This window comes from Haplochromis burtoni, unplaced genomic scaffold (assembly GCF_018398535.1).
Source record: "Haplochromis burtoni strain Fernald_Lab_line unplaced genomic scaffold, NCSU_Asbu1 Contig_113, whole genome shotgun sequence".
Lineage (NCBI taxonomy): Eukaryota > Metazoa > Chordata > Actinopteri > Cichliformes > Cichlidae > Haplochromis > Haplochromis burtoni.
Genome location: NW_024582474.1, coordinates 1339810 through 1359950, shown reverse-complemented (window position 1 = coordinate 1359950; position 20141 = coordinate 1339810). Strand labels below are relative to the sequence as shown.

General features: G+C 42.7%; 1 protein-coding gene across 7 annotated transcripts in view; it reads left to right on the top strand.

The window, feature by feature from the left end:
• Positions 1-20141, top strand: part of sptan1 (spectrin alpha, non-erythrocytic 1) — a 37142-nt gene that overhangs the window by 9168 nt on the left and 7833 nt on the right. For 3 of the 7 annotated variants that reach the window (XM_005929002.3, XM_005929003.2, XM_042223528.1), the window contains exons 5-44: positions 2381-2661; positions 2773-2917; positions 3017-3171; positions 3633-3768; positions 3920-4021; positions 4116-4253; positions 4337-4447; positions 4573-4650; positions 4745-4900; positions 5047-5251; positions 6375-6556; positions 6638-6881; positions 7045-7167; positions 7299-7516; positions 7851-7943; positions 8041-8175; positions 8378-8526; positions 8750-8806; positions 10087-10285; positions 10800-10904; positions 11000-11032; positions 11138-11173; positions 11683-11730; positions 13687-13778; positions 13921-14065; positions 14143-14324; positions 14428-14527; positions 14630-14827; positions 14905-15051; positions 15147-15250; positions 16467-16629; positions 16880-16894; positions 17706-17837; positions 18207-18344; positions 18430-18534; positions 18703-18911; positions 18996-19116; positions 19548-19669; positions 19755-19887; positions 19984-20082. In XM_005929002.3, the coding sequence (XP_005929064.1) occupies positions 2381-2661; positions 2773-2917; positions 3017-3171; positions 3633-3768; positions 3920-4021; positions 4116-4253; positions 4337-4447; positions 4573-4650; positions 4745-4900; positions 5047-5251; positions 6375-6556; positions 6638-6881; positions 7045-7167; positions 7299-7516; positions 7851-7943; positions 8041-8175; positions 8378-8526; positions 8750-8806; positions 10087-10285; positions 10800-10904; positions 11000-11032; positions 11138-11173; positions 11683-11730; positions 13687-13778; positions 13921-14065; positions 14143-14324; positions 14428-14527; positions 14630-14827; positions 14905-15051; positions 15147-15250; positions 16467-16629; positions 16880-16894; positions 17706-17837; positions 18207-18344; positions 18430-18534; positions 18703-18911; positions 18996-19116; positions 19548-19669; positions 19755-19887; positions 19984-20082 (5334 nt within the window). The remainder of the gene's footprint in view (positions 1-2380; positions 2662-2772; positions 2918-3016; positions 3172-3632; positions 3769-3919; positions 4022-4115; positions 4254-4336; positions 4448-4572; positions 4651-4744; positions 4901-5046; positions 5252-6374; positions 6557-6637; positions 6882-7044; positions 7168-7298; positions 7517-7850; positions 7944-8040; positions 8176-8377; positions 8527-8749; positions 8807-10086; positions 10286-10799; positions 10905-10999; positions 11033-11137; positions 11174-11682; positions 11731-13686; positions 13779-13920; positions 14066-14142; positions 14325-14427; positions 14528-14629; positions 14828-14904; positions 15052-15146; positions 15251-16466; positions 16630-16879; positions 16895-17705; positions 17838-18206; positions 18345-18429; positions 18535-18702; positions 18912-18995; positions 19117-19547; positions 19670-19754; positions 19888-19983; positions 20083-20141) is intronic. The other 4 variants (XM_005929006.3, XM_005929005.3, XM_005929004.3 and 1 more) reach the window with 4 other exon arrangements.

Here is a 20141-nt window from a genome sequence, read left to right as displayed (position 1 = left end):
AGCGCACTTCTTCCTCGCTTAGTGCAACGAGTGTGATCTGGTGAGACACCAAGTTCTCCTTCAAACATTTAATTTGGTGTCTTGTTATGGGGATATGCATAGTCCCGTATTGCCAGCTAAGCTTATCTGAATGACTGAGTGCCATCTTAAAAGATCTCATGTGGACCCACACTTAAGACAGTGTGGGCTAGGGATGGTGCAGTGATATCTAACCTGTAGAACCTTGCAAAGATCAAAGGTGAAGCCCAGCTTGCTGTTGCAAATATTTTCTCTACAGAGACACCCCTAAAGATGACCCAAGAGGTTGCCATCCCTCTAGTAGAACGTACATAAATCCTCCAAATGACATCCCGGCACTAAGGTTAAATCCTACGTAGACACAAGAAGTTTAGAGAGAAAGTAGAGCTGTCGTGCCCCTTTCATAAAATGGCAGGCTAGTGGTAATGCCTCACCGCCACCGGGCTATCTGTAAAGCTCCTTTGGCAGGCTGAAATGTCTGCCAGAGATACTTTAATTGTGGAAAAGGCCTTTCCTTTATCTAACAGCCCCTGCAGAAAAGTGGTGATTGCTGTTACAGAGCATCAAAAAACAAACTTATTCTATTACAGTGACATTGTGGAGGGGGCCCTAGCACTATGAATAGTGACTATGACCCTCTAAGGTAGTCCTTCCGTACTCAGATTAGCCCACAGGGCAAGGCAACCTGGGCGGGGTTATACGATTCCCCCCCCTGGCCTGGGAAACTAGGTCTCGTTGGAGGGGAAAGACCTTCCTGGCTGTGACAGCTGCCAGTGACACCCACTGAGTGAGAAATGTAGGATTTCTCCAGTGGCAGAGTGCTGCAGTGCAGTGTGCTGTCACTCTGATATGGTAGTAGGCATGGCACTTTGGGCATAGTTTCAGTGATGCAACCCATCATCTGCCAGCATAGCCTAAATAGGAGACATCTCCACATCATGAAAGAGATGGGCTGAGCTGGCTGCAGGACACTCTTTTTGTAGATTGTAGTGAAACCCAGAGCCATCAGGTGATCCACTGCCACCCTGGCATGCTTTCTTCCCATCATTTCTGACTCTGATAGCAGCAGCTAATCGTCTATGCATGTTGCTAGGTACACTTCACAAATACCCAAGGGCTCAGTGAGACAAATGGCAGGACTAAGTACTCGTGCGTTTTGCCCTGAATCACCAATTGCAGGAATTTAATGTGAAGTGGGTAAATGAGATGTGAAAATATGGGTCCTTCAGGTCTATTAATGTAAACCAGTCACCTGGGCGCACTACATGTAGAGCAGAGTGGCATTTGTCAGCATCCTGAACTTGTAAGACCTGAAATGCTGATTCAGTGCCCTTTAGTCCAGTATCAGACGCAGTCCCCCTCCCTTCTTGGGAACGAGAAAATACTTTGAGTAAAATCTGCATTGGCTCTGCTACTGAGGTATTTCTCATATTTATAGCAAGGTAGATATTTCTTCTTGCAGTATTCTGGCTGGTTCATGATTTTGCATGAGAGGAAATAACTCTGTGAAATCTGTATGGGTTGGTTGCAAATTGCAAGCGGTATCTTCGCTTGAATGCCCTCACAGCCCACTCTCCTCATCTCTCTACTCTTGCTGAGAGAAGGCCCAAAGGCAGGCAGCCCACAGTGGAAATTACTTTGGCTCCCTCTTGTGATGGGAGAAGGTTTTGCAACCAAATCCCAACTGCCCATGCGGGTGGTCTGAATTTGACCAGCATTCATGAGGCCAGCATTTGACCAGGATTCACTGAGGAAATGCACCCCAGTGGTGTTTGGGGGTGTGAGGGGATTATGCCAAGGGCATGGGATTATTTTCCCAATTTACATTTAGGCTTCACTTTTCCACACCTGTAATATGAAGTAATCCAGTCAGTGAGATGATGTGAGGGAAAAGAAAGACGTCCACAAAGCGTGGACATAGACTTGTATGTTAGGATTCCTTGTCCTTTGGTAAGAAAATTAGTTGTGTTTGTGGTGTACTAAACTGTTTGAGTGGGTTTTGGAAAGCTTGGAAAAACATTTTATTTTGTAAAATAGTGGCGATCGCATCTTTTGGCCAAGCTGTTTGTGCCGCTCGGTACATCGGGCCAGAAAGGACGAAAAGAAGCTCTAATTTGTCGACCTGGTCAGTCACCTGTCACCCGACTCAAACAGGCAATCCTCCAAAGAGTCCTCATTTATACACTGCTTTACAAACCTGAAGATTACAGAGGTCGTGTCCGCTTGAAGACTTGAGGCCTATATTTGTTGCAATTATTTTGAATTCTAACGAAAGCCAGACTCATTGTATCAGATAGTAAAGCACCAAGGCATACTTTCTCTCTTTTTTTTTAACTTTCTCTTTCTCCACTTTTACCTAAAGGAGGCCATTGCCACATCAGAAGAGCTGGGCCAGGACCTGGAGCACGTGCAGCTCCTGCAAAAGAAGTTTGAGGAGTTCCAGACGGATCTGGCTGCCCATGAGGAACGTGTGAATGAGGTGAACCAGCTTGCAGCTAAGCTGATCCAGGAATCCCATCCAGAGGCAGAGCTCATTGTGCGCAAGCAGGACGAGGTCAACGCGGCCTGGCAGCGCCTGAAGGGCCTGGCCCAACAGAGGCAGGGCAAGCTGTTTGGAGCTGCTGAGGTGCAGCGCTTCAACAGGTAAGCAGCGTCATAACCATAACACATGAAAAACTCTTACACTGTGTGTATGTTCATTTTTTTGTTTGTCGTGCTGCCGTTAGTAACAGACTGTGTGTTTACCTCGAATAGGGATGTGGATGAAACCATCAGCTGGATCAAGGAGAAGGAGCAGCTGATGGGGTCTGATGACTTTGGGCGTGACCTGGCCAGTGTTCAGGCTCTGCTGCGCAAACATGAGGGCCTGGAGAGAGACCTGGCAGCTTTGGAAGATAAGGTAGGGCAAATGCCGATCTCCGCTATGTTAGCAAATATAGTAAAAGGGAAGTTAAAAACTTGATATCCTGACTTGCTGTGTTCTCCTTCCTTAAATCAGGTCAAAACTCTGGGTGGTGACGCTGAGCACCTGCAGCAGACACATCCCCAGAACGCTTCGCAGATCCATTTGAAAAAGGACGAACTTATCACCAACTGGGAACAGATTCGCACTCTGTCTACTGAGCGCCGTGCCCGTCTGAACGACTCCTACCAGTAAAATACCAATAAATGCAGTAAAACAAGCAAATCATTCATCAACCTTTCACAGAAGCCAGGAGATAAAGTTATATGCAAAGGCCATGTGTTGGAGCATATCCCTCTGTTTTAAACAACAAGCTGTTCACAATATATAATTACTTTACCTGACATGTTTTTAGAATCAACGCTGATGAACAATAACAACAAACTAATGTACCCAGGTCTATAGATGGGATGTAATGATGATCACAGTGAAATACTACATACACAACAAAAGTATAACTTATATCGGGGAATGAAAACACACATGCACATAAACCTTTCTAGGATTTATAACTGATTTAGACTTCTGTGTGAATCTTTGTGGGGTCTTATGTACAGAGTAATTTTCAGTTCATATTTGCCAAGAGCTCAGGCCTGTCCAACTTGTCCAACCAAGTTTGCTCATTCTGTCCTTTTTTGATGATTTGTTTTAGGCTGCAGCGTTTCACTGCTGACTTTAGGGATCTGACTAGCTGGGTAACTGAGATGAAGGCTCTGATCAATGCCGATGAACTGGCCAATGATGTGGCTGGAGCTGAGGCCCTGTTAGACCGCCATCAGGAGCACAAGGTAAAATCTTCTAAACTATAGAGACCTCCAGCCTAAAGTGTCTTTGCACTTAGTGTAAAGGCTCAAGAAAGTGTCAAATCCTTTTGTCTCATAATTCACACCCTGTGTTAGTCAACCTGTTTCCATGTTTTCCTTATTTATATTTTTTTAGGGAGAGATTGACGCTCACGAGGACAGTTTTAGAACTACAGATGAAGCTGGCCAGGCCTTGCTCAGTGCAGGACACTATGCCTCTGATGAGGTGAAGGAAAAGGTAGGATTATGACACCGTGTAGGTAGAATTTTCTCCACTCTTCATCTGTGTCATACTAGCATTTAAAATGCTCTTCTTGGTGTATTTTGTGTAGCTTGGTGTCCTTGCTGCAGAAAAGGAGTCTCTGCTGGAGTTGTGGGAGGTTCGCAGGCAGCAGTATGAGCAGTGCATGGACCTGCAGCTCTTTTACAGGGATACTGAGCAAGTTGACAACTGGATGAGCAAGCAAGAGGTGAGTTACCACACCAGGAGAGCTTGGTGTTTATTAGCAAAAAGATGTGCTGTGGCAGTTTTTCATGTATTCTCCTTGCGTAGGCTTTCCTCCTGAATGAAGACCTTGGTGACTCCCTGGACAGTGTAGAGGCACTGCTTAAAAAACACGAAGATTTTGAGAAGTCGCTGAGTGCTCAAGAAGAGAAGATCACTGTAAGTTTATTAAATTTGCCCAGTTACATGATGATTATTGCATCTTCTATTCTTGAATTATTGCCACTGTGTGAGAATTGTAAATTGAAATTAACCTTTAATCTGTTTGTGCTGCACATCTCCAGGCTTTGGATGAATTTGCTACCAAACTGATTCAGAACAACCACTATGCCAAAGAGGATGTGGCTACACGCAGAGATGCTGTAAGCACTGCTGTCTGCTTTCCACATCAGACATAAAATCAAATACAATAGGCTTTCTTTGAAAATGTGTTTTCTCTCCTTGTTGCATTTATAGCTACTCAGCCGCCGCAATGCCCTGCACGACCGTGCTCAGTCTCGTCGTGCTGCCTTGGAGGACTCCTTCCACCTCCAGCAGTTCTTCAGGGACTCTGATGAGCTTAAGAGCTGGATCAATGAAAAGATGAAGACTGCTACTGATGAGGCTTACAAGGTAATTTGTGAAAGAAATTGATATTGTCTTCTCCCGATATTTGTGTCTCCCATTTTTTTTGATGTTCATTTGTGCATTGTGATGTTTTCTTTTGTGTCTGTTTTCTCCATTGCTGAAATTCTGTGTCTCTGCTCTCCTGTCAACAGGACCCCTCCAACCTGCAGGGCAAGGTGCAGAAACACCAGGCCTTTGAAGCGGAGCTGTCTGCTAACCAGAGCCGAATCGATGCCCTGCAGAAGTCAGGCCAGGAGCTGCTGGATGGAAAGCATTATGCCTCAACTGAGGTTTCTGGTCACATGGAAGAAGTCAGCTCTCAGTGGAAGAAACTGCTGGAGGCCACTGAGCTCAAAGGTATAGTTTGGAGGAAAAGTGAACATAAAGATTTGATTTGAGCTGTGCACAGTGACAAAGTGCATGAAGAGTGGCAGGGCTTTTGTGTACGTTTGTGCACACACACAAAAGAACAAACCACTGAGAAAACAGTGCAACAGTTAGAATTTTATTTATTTTTCTCTAACCCACACAGGGACAAAAGTCATTCAGTTATTCTACCATGGGAAAAGAACAACTCAAAGCAATTACTGTTACATTTCTGCTCATGATGAGTGAATGTCAACATCTGACCACAACTTTAGCTGAGGAATGGGTTATTTGAAGAGTTTCAGTCAGGTTTCAGAGCTCCTCACAGCACAGAAACAGCTTTAGTGAAGGTTACAAATGATCTTCTTATGGCCTCTGACAGTGGACTCATCTCTGTTGACCATAATATTTTATTACAGTGTTCAGGGCATGTTGTAGGTATTACAAGTGTTTTGAATCATATCTATCTAATAGACTCCAATTTGTTCATGTAAGTGGAGAGTCCTCTTCGCACGCTAATACTCATTATGGAGTTCACAGGGTTCTGTACTAGGACCAATTCTGTTTACATTATACACGCTTCCCGTAGGCATTATCATCAGAAGACATAGCGTACAACTGTATCTATCCATTAAGCCAAATATACACCAATTAGTTAAAGTGCAGGAGTGTTTTAAAGACCAGGTTATTGTACTTGGCCCTGACAATCATAGAAATATGGTATCTAACCAGATGGCATTATCTTTGCCTCCAGTAACACGGTGAGGAATCTTGGAGTCGTTTTTACGAATATTAAACAAATATGTGGGACTGCTTTCTTCTGTTTGAGCAATATCTCTAAAATGAGAAACAGTCTGTATCTGAACTAGTTCATTGGTTCTACTTTTTCCTTCCCACTGTCGCCAAAGTGCTTCCTCAAAAGGGGCCATATAATAGTTAGGGTTTTTTATTTTCTTTGTTGAGTCTTCATCTTGAGTTATTTAGTACTGTATAAATAAAAATGAATTGAACTGAATAGCTGGGCCATTAATGTACTTGGAAAGCCCATGAAAGAAAAGTCTGTCCCTGGTGATTCGGAACAACAGTCAGAGCTTTTTTTATTTTTTCTTTAAAGGCATCAAGCTGCGTGAAGCCAACCAGCAGCAGCAGTTCAACAGAAATGTAGAGGACATAGAGCTGTGGCTGTATGAAGTGGAGGGCCACCTGGCTTCAGATGATTATGGAAAAGACCTGACAAGTGTTCAGAACCTGCAGAAGAAACATGCACTGCTGGAGGCTGATGTGGCAGCGCACCAGGTAACAAGCACTCAGCCCAAATTATGGAGCTCCCATACACTGCTTTGGTGAATGCGACACTAATGTGAATGTCCTCATCAGGATCGGATTGATGGCATAACAATCCAGGCCCGCCAGTTCCAGGAGGCTGGCCACTTTGATGCTGACAACATCCGCAAGAAGCAAGAGGCTTTGGTGGTTCGGTATGAAGCTCTGCGTGAACCCATGGCTGCACGCAAGCAGAAGCTGTCAGACTCTCTAAGGCTGCAGCAGCTGTTCAGAGATATTGAAGATGAGGAGACTTGGATCCGTGAGAAAGAGCCCATCGCTGCCTCTACTAACAGAGGTAAAATCAGACTAATTGTCTATGCAGCTCTAAGAAATTAAAGTTTGTAATTGGAGGTATATACTCATTGAAAGTGATCATTTCAGAAATAAAGTTTAAACTGGAGCCTCATATTTCAGATCACTGGAGCTCCATAAAATGTTTCTCTGACGTTTTTTCTCAGGCAAAGACTTGATTGGTGTCCAGAACTTGCTGAAGAAGCACCAGGCTCTGCAGGCTGAAATCACAGGTCACGAGCCTCGCATTAAGGCTGTCACCCAGAAGGGAGAAGCTATGGTGGAGGAAGGTATTGATTTAAATCCTAAGATTCCTCTGTTATCTTCAGTGAGATGATGGTGATGTTTAAATGCAAGTAAAATATCACTGCAACAGTGGGGGGGAAAAAAACAGCTGAGGTTTCATGGGTGTGGTGTCCAGGTCACTTTGCTGGTGAGGATGTGAAGGCTAAGCTGGCTGAGCTGCATGGGCGTTGGGACACTCTGAAGGCCAAGGCCTCCCAGAGGAGACAGGACCTTGAGGACTCTCTGCAGGCCCAGCAATACTTTGCTGATGCTAACGAGGCCGAGTCTTGGATGAGGGAAAAGGAACCCATTGTTGGGAGCACAGACTATGGCAAAGACGAGGACTCAGCTGAGGTACAGATTTTACAACAGAAGAATATACAGTGGTGTGAAAAAGTTTTTGTCTAATATTTAAATATGTTCTGAAACATTTAAGTGTGGCAAACATGCAAAGAAATAGGAAATCAGGAAGAGAGCAAACACTTTTCACACCACTGTAACTGTCACTACCAATGAATTATTGTTGTGCTGTTAAAGTTTAAAATCTTATGATGTAGTTTTGGGGGGGGTTTTGTTATTTTTTTTTTTGTTTTGTTTTTGCTCTATTAAAAGTTAAAGCGGGCTTAAAGCTTCCAGTTAGTTCCCTTTGTGAGAAATGTAGTTGTGCTGAGTTGTTTCTTCTCCACAGGCTCTGCTAAAGAAGCACGAAGCCCTGATGTCTGACCTGAGCGCTTACGGCAGCAGTATCCAGGCCCTGAAGGAGCAGGCCCAGTCCTGCAGGGTAAGTTTAAAAAGTCCCTGAATTCTCATCTGTTCTGAAGCATCACTGTCTATTCGCAGAACACAAAATCAGTAACAAGTTTCTTTTAACTAAACAGCAACAAGTTGCACCAACCGATGATGAGACCGGGAAGGAGCTGGTCCTGGCCCTGTATGACTATCAGGAGAAGAGCCCACGTGAAGTTACCATGAAGAAAGGAGACATTCTCACTCTCCTCAACAGCACTAACAAGGTACGGCACTGTGAAGTAGTCCAGCATCAGTAAATATCGTAATTTAGTATCTTGGTCAAGGATATTGCAGATCTGGCATGCAGATTGCAGCAGCCAGGGATCAAACTACCAACCTTCCTATTAGTAGATGACCAGCTCTACTGCCTGACTCATCCACCCCGCCACATTACATACTAATGACTTCATCTCTCCCCTGCTGCAGGACTGGTGGAAAGTGGAGGTGAATGATCGCCAGGGCTTCGTTCCTGCTGCTTATGTGAAGAAGCTCGACCCCACCCAATCCTCATCCAGGGAGAACCTGCTGGATGAACATGGCAGCATTGCACTCCGCCAAGACCAGATTGAAAATCAGTAAGAAACCCACAGCCTGAACTCTTCTGTTTCAGAATCGGGTCCACTAATCCACTTTAACCTGTCTGCTCTGCACTTTAGTCTTTCTTTACTTCCATCCAGTTGTTTAACACTAATTACCTTGCTCCTGGCCCCTTGTCCTGTTTCGTCTGCTGTCCTATCTCTGTGTTTAACTACTTAATCTTTTCTTGCTGTGCTTTCGCCTTGCCTTGCCGCTGTGCAGGCTTGTCACCAAGGAGGCCTGCAGCGTGTCTGTGCGCATGAAGCAGGTGGAAGAGCTGTGAGTAGGAACCAGTGCCCCTCTGCGTGTACTTGTGGTCGTGATACCTATAATAGATATCATCCATCACCCACCCCAAATTCCATGTTGAGTGACACTGTGTGTATTTCACCCCTGGCCTCTATTCAGTCCAGGATAGAAGCAGCTTCTGATGCACATCTGTTACATCCTTCTTATCCCAGGTTACCCTATAGGGATGTCAGTTTATGTTCTGCCCTACACACACTGGGATTTGATTGGTTCTTAGGTGTCTCAATGAATCAGTGAAATATTCAAAAATTATTTGAAATTTGTGTGACATATGTTTGTGTAACAAACTGGCTTGTCGATGTGTCTGGGTTTAGTTTGGAACAACGTTACTACAGCTGTAACCCCAGAGGCTAGGTGCCTTGCTGGCACCTAGGTTTCACAAAAGTGGATGAAAAGTTATTAAAAGGAGCATACAGTATTTATGTCACTACTTTTATTTTACAGCAACATCCCAGAGCCTTATTAAAAATCTAACAAAGCAAACACAGCTCTCAGGAAAAATGACCACACATTATTTTAACCATGTTCTTTATGATGCCTTTAAATTCAACACAAAATGTGCTTATTTACTTTTAGACTGGTAGAAAATAAATAAGTAAAGAAGGATAAATGATTAAAAGAAAAAAAATTAGTCTGACTTTGACCAATTAGGCTTTTTCCCTGACATTACAAATTTCCAATGTAATGCTTGCTAAACTTCCCTGCTAAGCTAACGCATCTCATCTTATTATCATTGTAGTGGTGTTGTTGAATACTCTAAACACTTCTTAGCCCTGCATGAAAGTGGCAACCTGTCCAAGGTGTGCTCTGCCTCCCACCCCATGGTAGCTGGGAGAGGCTCCCCCCCTCTTTTTATCAAGATTTTCTAGATGCTTTGGTCCTTAAACACTCCCCATCTTCAGGATGATGCCTGCCCCCAGGTACTGGTTTTATTAGATTATTCAATGCATCTATAAAATGTCATGAAGACCAGAGAGAAATATGTGTGGATGTTTCCTGACACAAGAGTAAAACGTTGTGGAGAACGGGACCCCTTCATTACTACACTACTCATCAATTATGATAATAAATTTCTGTCAGCCATACCATGCAAGGCTTCCTTCTCATGTCCCATGTCTACAGACTCCAAACACAAAGCATGTCAGTGTCCACCCACTTTTTAAATTTTATTTCACTTTTTTAAAGTTTGTAAAAAATCTTTTTCTACTGCTTCGCTTACATTCTCTTTCTTTAATGTTCTTTTTTCCAAGATATGGTACTCTGTTAGAGTTGGGGGAGAAGCGCAAGGACATGCTTGAGAAAAGCTGCAAGAAGTTTATGTTATTCCGTGAGGCCAACGAGCTCCAGCAGTGGATTCATGAGAAGGAGAGCACCCTCACTAATGAGGAGATGGGCTCTGATCTGGAGCAGGTTGAGGTTCTACAGAAGAAGTTTGATGACTTCCAGAAGGTAATGTCTGTTGGTTTTCGTTTGTTTTGTTTTTTTAAGCTTGATCCTTTTCCCAAAAATTCTACATGACTATTGACTTAAAGTTATCTGAATTACTTGCATATGGTCTTTACTTGTATGTGAATTGTAAACACAACAATTCAGTGACCATATAACAACTAAATTTGGCCCATGCAGTAGGACAGTGATCCAGAGCACAGAAGAAAATCTACAAAAAACAAAGAAAAAAGCATAGAGGTGTTGCAAGGCCCAGTCAAAATTCAGAGCTCAGCCCACTGAAATGCTGTGATTGGATGTTCACAGAGTTGTGCAGAAGCAAATTCCTGCAAACTGAAGCAACACTGTAAAGAAAAGTGGGCAAAAAATTCCTCCACAACAGTGTGCGAAACACACAAATAATTCAAAGTTGTGTAACATAGAACTGCAGCAGTCATATGAAAACCTTCTTTTTTTTATATGTATGTATTTGAATTTGAACAGACAGTGTATGACACTGTTCTTTCTCTCTTTCCAGGACCTCAAGGCCAATGAGTCTCGTCTGAGGGATATCAACAAAGTGGCTTCAGAGTTGGAGTCTGAAGGCCTTATGGCTGAGGAGGCCCCCATGGTTCAGGCTCAGGTAGGCGCTACCTCTCTGGATCGTATGTTATGTCACATAAATGAGCCATAATTAGCTGTCCTTTAAAAAAAAGGTTTTTTTCTCCTCATCTCCAGCAACAAGAGCTGCTTGGTGCTGCTCCTGGCAAGGTTGGTGTAGTTTCTGTTATTTATATTTGCATCCACTATAATAATTAAGACATTTTTTAGATATCATAGCAGTGTGCTTACTTGTGTGTCTCATTTGTTGAACAGGATGAAGCGGATTCTAAGACTGCATCTCCATGGAAGGTAAGCTCTAACTAACAGTAATTGGCCTCAAGACATCCTCAAACCTTCAGATGATCTTGTAAAGAACATGCATCACCTGAAAATACTTGGCAGCTAATCAGTCTTGATTTGATCGTGTAACCATGCATGACTGCTCAGTGTTTGATACTTGTGTACCTGTTTCCTGCAATCATGCCCAGAATTACATTTTACTAGCATGGGGCATGATGACTCATGACTTTGTAGAATATGATTAGACATTGATGAGACAACTGAAGAGCTTGGAAACTCGTAATTTATTCCTAAGATCCTTTGTAACGGTTTTCATGTCTCGGGATGTCTCGATTGTAACAAAAAACAGTGCTTGATTCATTCTCCTCCAGCCATGGTTGCAGTGCTAGTGAATGGTGTCTCAGTTGGTCTTGTGAGAACCAAGATTAACCCCGGGATTTTTCATAACGCTCTTGACTGGTGTGGTGTTTTTTGTGTCCTTCCCTCCATGTCCATGTTTGGTTTACCTCTGACTTTAGAATATACGCTTGGCTGTTCAAACAACGGCTAACTTTAATACAATCAAGGTAAGATGAACAAGTCCAATCCAACCACTCTGCGCATTGTGATCAGAAACACTAACCATACTGTGATAGTGTCACATGATCTATCCCCTCATGTTCACTGAAACCTGACTTCAGTATGAGCAGTGTTCCTTTTGTTTTTTGTTTTTTAACACAATGCTTCCCGCACCATTTGTCCTGTCCTGGTCCTAATTATTGTTGCTGTAATATGAATGACATAATGCATAAGTTACGCTAAACCTGTCATGTTCTTTGTTTGTAATGTTCTTACCATGCAACCAGTCCTGTGCATCTCATCTCCATCATCCACCTACTTTTGTTTGTCCATCGCTGTCTGTGCTCATCAAATACTCAGTGCAAAGTAGCATAAATTGAGCACATTATTTGCATGACTGTGCTTGAGTGAAATATGTTAAATCTAGCTTTCCTTGTGTCACTGTTAAACTGATCTTGAAATGTATCTGTTAGTGGGAATGACTTTGACCCTCTTAGCCACTTTTCCACCAAAAGTGCAAAAAAATTTAAAACAGGAGCTCCTTTCAGTCCACTGATGTTCTTTGTTTACACTCTAGCCTCAAGATCAGTATATTTTATACGGTCTAACTGCAAATGCTTAACCAGTTAGATAACTTCATTTTTGCAACCCAAAGCTTATGAATTCTCATAAAGTACCAACCTGTAATTGTGAGCTTTTGGTGATGGAAAGTAATTTCTCTGGAGCTGATTTGGATTTCTGGCCCTGCCGCAGAAGCACTGAGGGTGTTGTGGAAACGTGGCTTAGTTAGGCGCTTTCAGACTGCAGGAGCTTAGGTCCTAAAACTATTGTAGGAAGTTCCCCTTTTCTTTCACCTCGGAGGATTTTAACTTACCTTTACTCAAGATGTGATTGAAGTCCAGATTTTGAATTGAAGCAGAATAGAAACAGAATAACTGTTTAAGATTTGTAGCTATTTCTATGAAGGCCACCATAGTTAGTTAGTATATAAATATACAAATATATTTAAAACATAATTTTGAATGAACGCTGTTTTTTATTATGTGGATGAAAATGAATGCCTAACATCAAGATGCTCTTGGCAACTTTTTTGCTGTCTCCTATAGGCTGAAAAACAAAAATAAATCTAAAGATTTCCTCCTTTACTTGAATCTACGTCTCTTCGTACCTTATATTGAGAGTTGCCATACTACTTTTTAATAGTTTGACCTAAAATCCAGTCAAAATATTAAACGAAATAGGAAGAATTAACAATTTTGACTCATCAAAGCTAAGTCTTTTCTTCTCGTTACGTGCGTTGTTGTCGTCACCCCGGTGAGAGGTGGGGCGATGTTGACCCCGAAGTTTGTGAATGCAATAACTCGAGGATCATAGTTGTGACGTAGGGTCCTTAAATTAATACCATAGGTGCATGTACTAGGAGGCTGAGGGTAAACTGGCAGCTGCAGGTGTGTTTATTTATTTTTTGGCTATGATTGTCATCCACATAAAAGAAAAAGTATTGTAGAAATGGAAGAAGCTGAAAAAGCATTACAAGGAAGTGAGACCACAAAAGTTGTTTGTAAAGCCGTCTGCTTAACACGTGTCACAATAAGTGGATAACATCATTAACTTACAACCAAACCAAACATGGATTGAACTTCCTTTTCAGGCCTGTCGTCATCAAACCCATAAAGCACAATAAACACACAGCATGCTCCTTCTTGTTGTAGGGCCAACTGCAACCTGTTGTGCCACATTGGTTTTCCTATTTTATTGCAAATCCAAAATAAAAAGCACTTAGAGTTGTGCTCCCAGTGAGTCTGAAAGCGCCTCTTGTTTAGCGTATGCTCATTTCAATTACTGCAATGTTTCCTATACTGCAACTCATCTCAAATGTTACCACTAATGTGAGAAAAACATGCTCCAGACACAGGGAGCAGTGTGTGGGATGAGTGCTGTTTCATATTGTATGCTATGTGCAGGAGCTGAACAACCGCTGGCGATCCCTGCAACAGCTGGCTGAAGAAAGGAGCAACATGCTGGGCAGTGCACATGAGGTGCAGCGCTTCCACAGGTACAAATCCAAAGTGGGATATCGCCTGTGATCATCAGTCATCGAGTTCACTCTCTGCTTTGTGTTATTTATTAGAGAAACAGGCTTTTGGAACATTTTGTCAGCTACAACAATTAACTTGAGTTGTGTTGTGTGTCCTAAGGGATGCTGATGAGACTAAAGAGTGGATTGAGGAGAAGAACCAGGCCTTGAACACTGACAACTACGGTCACGACTTGGCCAGTGTCCAGGCTTTGCAGCGCAAACATGAGGGCTTTGAGAGGGACCTGGCTGCCCTGGGGGATAAGGTCAGATTTACTTTTAGTAATTTTAAGCCTGAAATCTTGTATTTATTTTTTATTAATTTTCCCATTTCTCTACTTAGGTTAACTCTCTTGGAGAGACAGCAGAGCGCTTGATCCAGTCTCACCCTGAAGCGGTGGATGACATCCAGGAGAAATGCACAGAGCTGAACACTGCCTGGAGCAGCCTGGTGGGACGTGCTGACCAGCGCAAAGACAAGCTTGGCAATTCCCATGACCTGCAGCGTTTCCTCTCTGACTTCAGGTGGGGGCGGGACTGCTGGATCCAAAAATGTTTAACATTTTTTGAGGAAATGTCTTAGAGATATGCAGGGTTTTGACTGACTGCAATTCTTTACTGTGCATAGAGATCTCATGTCCTGGATCAATGGCATCCGAGGATTAGTGTCCTCAGAGGAGCTGGCTAAGGATGTGACTGGAGCCGAGGCCCTTTTAGAAAGACACCAGGTATCAAATATTTAGTCTTGTTCTTTCTTTGCGTGTTTTCCGATATAAGTTATTGCTTAACTCTAACTCTGTCTTCTTTCTTGTTTGTTTTTCTCTCTCCAGGAACACCGTACAGAGATTGATGCTCGGGCTGGTACTTTCCAGGCGTTTGAACAGTTCGGACAGCAGCTGCTGGCTCGAGGCCACTATGCTAGTCCTGAGATTCAGCAAAAACTCGAGGCTTTAGACCGTGAGCGCGCTGATCTGGAGAAGGCCTGGGTGCAGCGCCGCATGATGTTGGATCAGTGCCTAGAACTCCAGGTAATGACATCCTTGGACATGAAGCAGACAGTTAAAGACCATATTTCAGCCACTGAAGGTTGTTTGTCCATCCACAGCTTTTTAACAGAGACTGTGAGCAGGCTGAGAACTGGATGGCAGCTCGTGAAGCCTTCCTCGCCAGTGATGACAAGGGTGACTCCCTGGACAGTGTGGAGGCCCTCATTAAGAAACATGAAGACTTTGACAAGGCCATCAACGTTCAGGTCAGTGAGGCATTTCGTTGCTCCGTGAAAGCTTTGAAAACCGACTGCTATTACCCTCTTTTGTCTTGATCATTAAATCCTGGCTTGATTTACAGGAGGAGAAGATTGCTGCTTTGCAGTCTTTTGCTGACCAGTTGATTGGAGCCGACCATTACGCCAAACCTGAGATTCTTAACCGCCGCAATGAAGTTCTTGACAGGTAGAAAACGTGGTTGTTAAACTTGATCACTGACACAATCCTAATTTTGTTTATCTACAGATGCTCAAGTTGTGTGATAAAGTAGTTTTGTGGACAGTTGCATTTGCATTTGGAAGTTGTTGCTTGCACTACAAAAGGGGAGCTTAATTCAAAACGCACATATGTTAGTGACGCCGCGAAATAGAAATAAAAAAATAAGACGCACCTGAGAAAAAGCATTTGGAGTTTCTAAATAATGAGGAAGCAATAACACACAGGTGTGCTGTGCAACAGAACAAGACCTAAACTCCCATAGAAAACAAAAGGACTTTCCATGGTTAAAAAAGAAAAGTCTCTGCTATGATAAATAACTTCCAGTTGCATTGTGTCAGGAGATGAGCACGGTTGTGTGTTATCCTATGCAGAGCCTACACACAGCTCTGTGGGCCATTGTCTACATTTTGTAACTGTTGTAACATATTTACAACCAAGGTTCTGTGGTCTATTCTTGCTTGTGCTGGTGGTAGTCCTTCAGCCACCTGCAAAGAAGAGTGCAGTTACAACAGACGAAGCGCTGAAGTGAAACCAGTATTTGACCTACTCGCAGTCAAGGGTCCCAAGGATTTTTGAAGGACATTTGTGGAGGTGTCAGTGGACTTTCCATATGAAAACACCTACACTAATGGCACAACAGATGAAAATGCCCTAAAGATAATGCATTGCCTTATTTTATTTTATTTTTTTCATCCCTCAAACTGATTTAAAAAATGGCGACACAAACAAATCGGTCAGCTTTGGAATGGAAATGGAAATAGAGGCCTCCGAGTTGAATATTCTCACTTTCTAATGAACACAAAAAACTTGATTTTATGAGCTAATTCATTGTTATGACAGAACGACCACTACAGCTTTGCAGTTTATACACTGTGTACATATCATAACTTAAATTATATAGTCTTCTAACACTGGGAACTCGTCTGAAGAACGATATTCTCATTACTCCCTACATCTTAAAATTCCTAATGTCATCTTGAATTGTACCATTACTTATGATGAGGTGATAAGAAAAGCTACATTTTCTTTGTTCACATATCATAAAAGTTTTGGGGGAAAAATCATACATGAGATCTCCCAAAGCATCAAGAATCTGCCAAACAAACCCGTGGCGGATTCTGTAAAATGTTTGTGTGCTGTGTTTGAGCTTGCCTTTAAAAGCTAATTTAATGATGTTTGAAAGGTGGCGCCGGCTGAAGGCACAGATGATCGAAAAGCGCTCCAAGCTGGGTGAATCCCAGACCCTGCAGCAGTTTAGTCGTGATGTGGATGAAATTGAGGCTTGGATCAGTGAGAAACTGCAGACTGCAACTGATGAGTCTTACAAGGATCCCACCAACATCCAGGTACGCACTTGGGAAACCCGACTCGGAGCTGAAGCTCTGCTGCACATACAGAACGAGTTTTAAATGAGAATGTACATCTCACATATGGATTTAGTGAAGAAATATGAGATAATTTACTTACGTTCTAAGGCAAGAGGCTAATCCAAATATAAACATTGTTTGCCTTGTTGATACTCTTTACCTGATCCCTTCCAGTGCCCTGTCTGCAGTAAGACTGAATCTTTCTCTCACTCTTATTTTGTTTTTATAGCTGTCCAAGCTGCTGGTAAGTCTGAGTAGTGTGTCAGCTGACTAACAAGCAAGCAGAATATCTGCTGTGTGTCTATGTCTGTGCTATGTGTGTAGACACAATAGAGCGTGATAAGCATTCCAACCGTCCTCATCCAGCACTGTTGAGTGCCAGCTTCTTTTCACTTGAGTTTCAATTCAACTCATTCATTCTTCTTTAATTCTGTGTTAATTTTGTACTTTATCCCAGGTTAGTTTATCAAAGACTGCTGGTTGGTGGGTGTGACTTCCATTTTTATGTTGATTTCTTGGTTGAGGAGCTACTTTAAGCTTGCTTCAGATGTTTAAATCCAGACTCAAACTGATTAGAGTAATGATTAGATAGCACTACATACTGATAGCTGTGGAATTTTCCACTGGTGCCATTGCATCTCTTCAGAGCAGCTGTAAAGGAAACGGATGGATATAAACAAGAAGCAACTTTGTAGCGACTCCTCCCCCTCTATATTTCCTTAAAGTCAGGTCCGTTGCAGACATTGCTGCCATTTTGTGTTGTTTACTCATTTGTTTTATGTGTCTGTCAGTGTCTTGAAACATTGCCTGTCATAGTTGCTTTTAGTTTTTTTTGTGTCTTTGTACATTAAAGTGTACTAATTTACATCTGACGTTAATATCGACTGCATATCAGTTCGTTGGCTTTAATTTTGGCTTTTGCATTGAATGTAAGTATGAAAGCATTGCTGCGTTAAATGACTTTGTGAAGCTGTGAGCTGTAAATATTTCCACCGTTAATAAGGATGATGTAGTTCTAATGTCGTGGTTCTTTCCCCATCTGTGTCCACCATCAGAGTAAGCATCAGAAACATCAGGCGTTTGAGGCCGAGCTGCACGCCAATGCAGACAGAATTCGTGGAGTCATTGACACAGGCAACGCCCTGATCCAGAGAGGAGCCTGTGCCGGCAGCGAGGATGCGGTCAAGGTGCATTTATCAAGTGTGCATACTGTGGAACATTTCACCTGTCAGCACCTATACATGAATGTCATGACTATAGTGACCAAAATGAAGACTATCGGTAGAACGTGTTTAAGAAGCATGATGCTGACCATTTTATTTCACCAGATTTTACAGTGGACAAGAAAATGTCCTGTGCAAATAAGGGTTAGAGAACAGAAAAAACATATTAAATATTGAAAATAATCATTTGTTTTTGTTTTTTAATGAATGTGAAGCCGATCCCTCACATAGATTTCCACTTCTCTGAACAGAACATACATGGCAGCATCATTTTATGTCAAAAAACGGAGATCTGATGTACAAACCTATAAGCTGTACCTGTCTGTTGCGCAGGCACGTCTCAGTGCTTTGGATGAACAGTGGCAGTTCCTCGTCAACAAATCTGCAGAAAAGAGCCAGAAACTCAAAGAGGCCAACAAGCAGCAGAACTTCAATACTGGCATCAAGGACTTTGACTTCTGGCTCTCTGAGGTAACAATCTGCTTGCCGACTATAAACACCGGTACTAACAGAAAGCAGATGATCTCAAAGACGGATGCATGGTGTTGTTTCTCAGGTGGAAGCCCTTCTTGCCTCAGAGGATTATGGAAAGGATCTGGCTTCAGTCAACAATCTGCTGAAGAAACACCAGCTGCTGGAGGCTGATATTTCTGCCCATGAGGTACACAGCTCATTTTTTTATATAAATGTATATCATTCTCTACGCAATACATAGTAGTAAAGACTCCCTCTGACTGGGTATTCTGCTACTGTAATAAATCAGTAATTCCAAACGCAAGTTGTCTAAAATATAGTGATGTTCTCTCACCGTATTTTTTTCTGCTTGCAGGATCGTCTGAAGGATCTGAACGGCCAGGCCGACAGCCTGATGGCCAGCAATGCTTTCGATACTACTCAGGTGAAGGACAAGCGTGATGCTGTCAACGGCCGCTTCGCTAAAATCAAGAACATGGCAGCCAGCCGTCGTGCTAAACTAAACGAATCCCACCGCCTGCACCAGTTTTTCAGAGACCTGGATGATGAAGAGTCTTGGATCAAGTAAGAAAGTGCCCTATGTTCATATTATTTCTATGAGGAGAATCTCCACTTAAACATGTGAAATTCTGCTGGTGTCCCACACAGAGAGAAAAAGCTACTTGTGAGTTCGGAGGACTATGGACGTGATTTGACAGGAGTACAGAATCTGAGGAAGAAACACAAGAGGCTGGAGGCTGAGCTTGGAGCCCACGAGCCAGCCATCCAGGTAGAATTTGTCATATTCATTCTTTAAGATTTTTCTACTTAGCCTAAGGAAAATTAAGCGATCCAGATATTATACAGTACCGCTGGTTTCATATTTTCTTTTCAAAATATGAAACCAGCTGACATTTTTTTTATTTCCTTTTAAATCTGTTTTAGTCCCTTCCACAGGGGGAAAATGATCCAAGGCTAGGTTATGGCTAGATGGGTGGCACGGTGGTTAGCACTGTTGCCTCACAGCAAGAAGGTCCCGAGTTTGCATGTTCTCCCCATGTTTGCGTGGTTCTATCCGGGTACTCCAGCTTCCTCCCACAGTTCAAAGACATGTAGTTAAACTCTGAAGGGTTTACTCTAAATTGCCACATTGTGAATTTGTCGATTATGCTGTAAAATTCTTGTAGAATGGCTGATTGGATCTGTGTTGTGTGTTCCAAGTCTGTGCTGGACACTGGGAAGAAGTTGTCAGATGACAACACTATTGGCCAGGAGGAGATCCAGCAGAGGCTCGCCCAGTTTGTTGACCACTGGAAAGAACTTAAGGACTTATCTGGAGCGAGGTGGGCTCCCTGGGTTACACAGATTCACCCAACTCACACACACACACTCTTACACATCTGCTTTTGTCTGTGTTTGTGGTCCCAGAGGAAAAAGGCTTGAGGAATCGTTGGAGTACCAGCAGTTTGTGGCGAATGTGGAAGAAGAAGAAGCCTGGATTAATGAGAAGTTGAATCTAGTGGGAAGTGAGGACTACGGAGACACACTTGCTGCTGTGCAGGTGCTTCATTGTTACACTATGTTTCATAACAGATCCTGAAATGAGGCTTGTTGATGGGTTTTACTGATTATAACTGAAAATTGTTGTTTTTAACAGGGTTTACTGAAAAAGCATGAAGCATTTGAGACTGATTTCACTGTACACAGAGACAGAGTGAATGATGTGTGTGCTAACGGAGAGGAGCTCATCAAGAAGGTACCTGCTGTGCTCCATACCGAGTAAAAACACTGTTTTGCAACTATATCAAGCAGTAG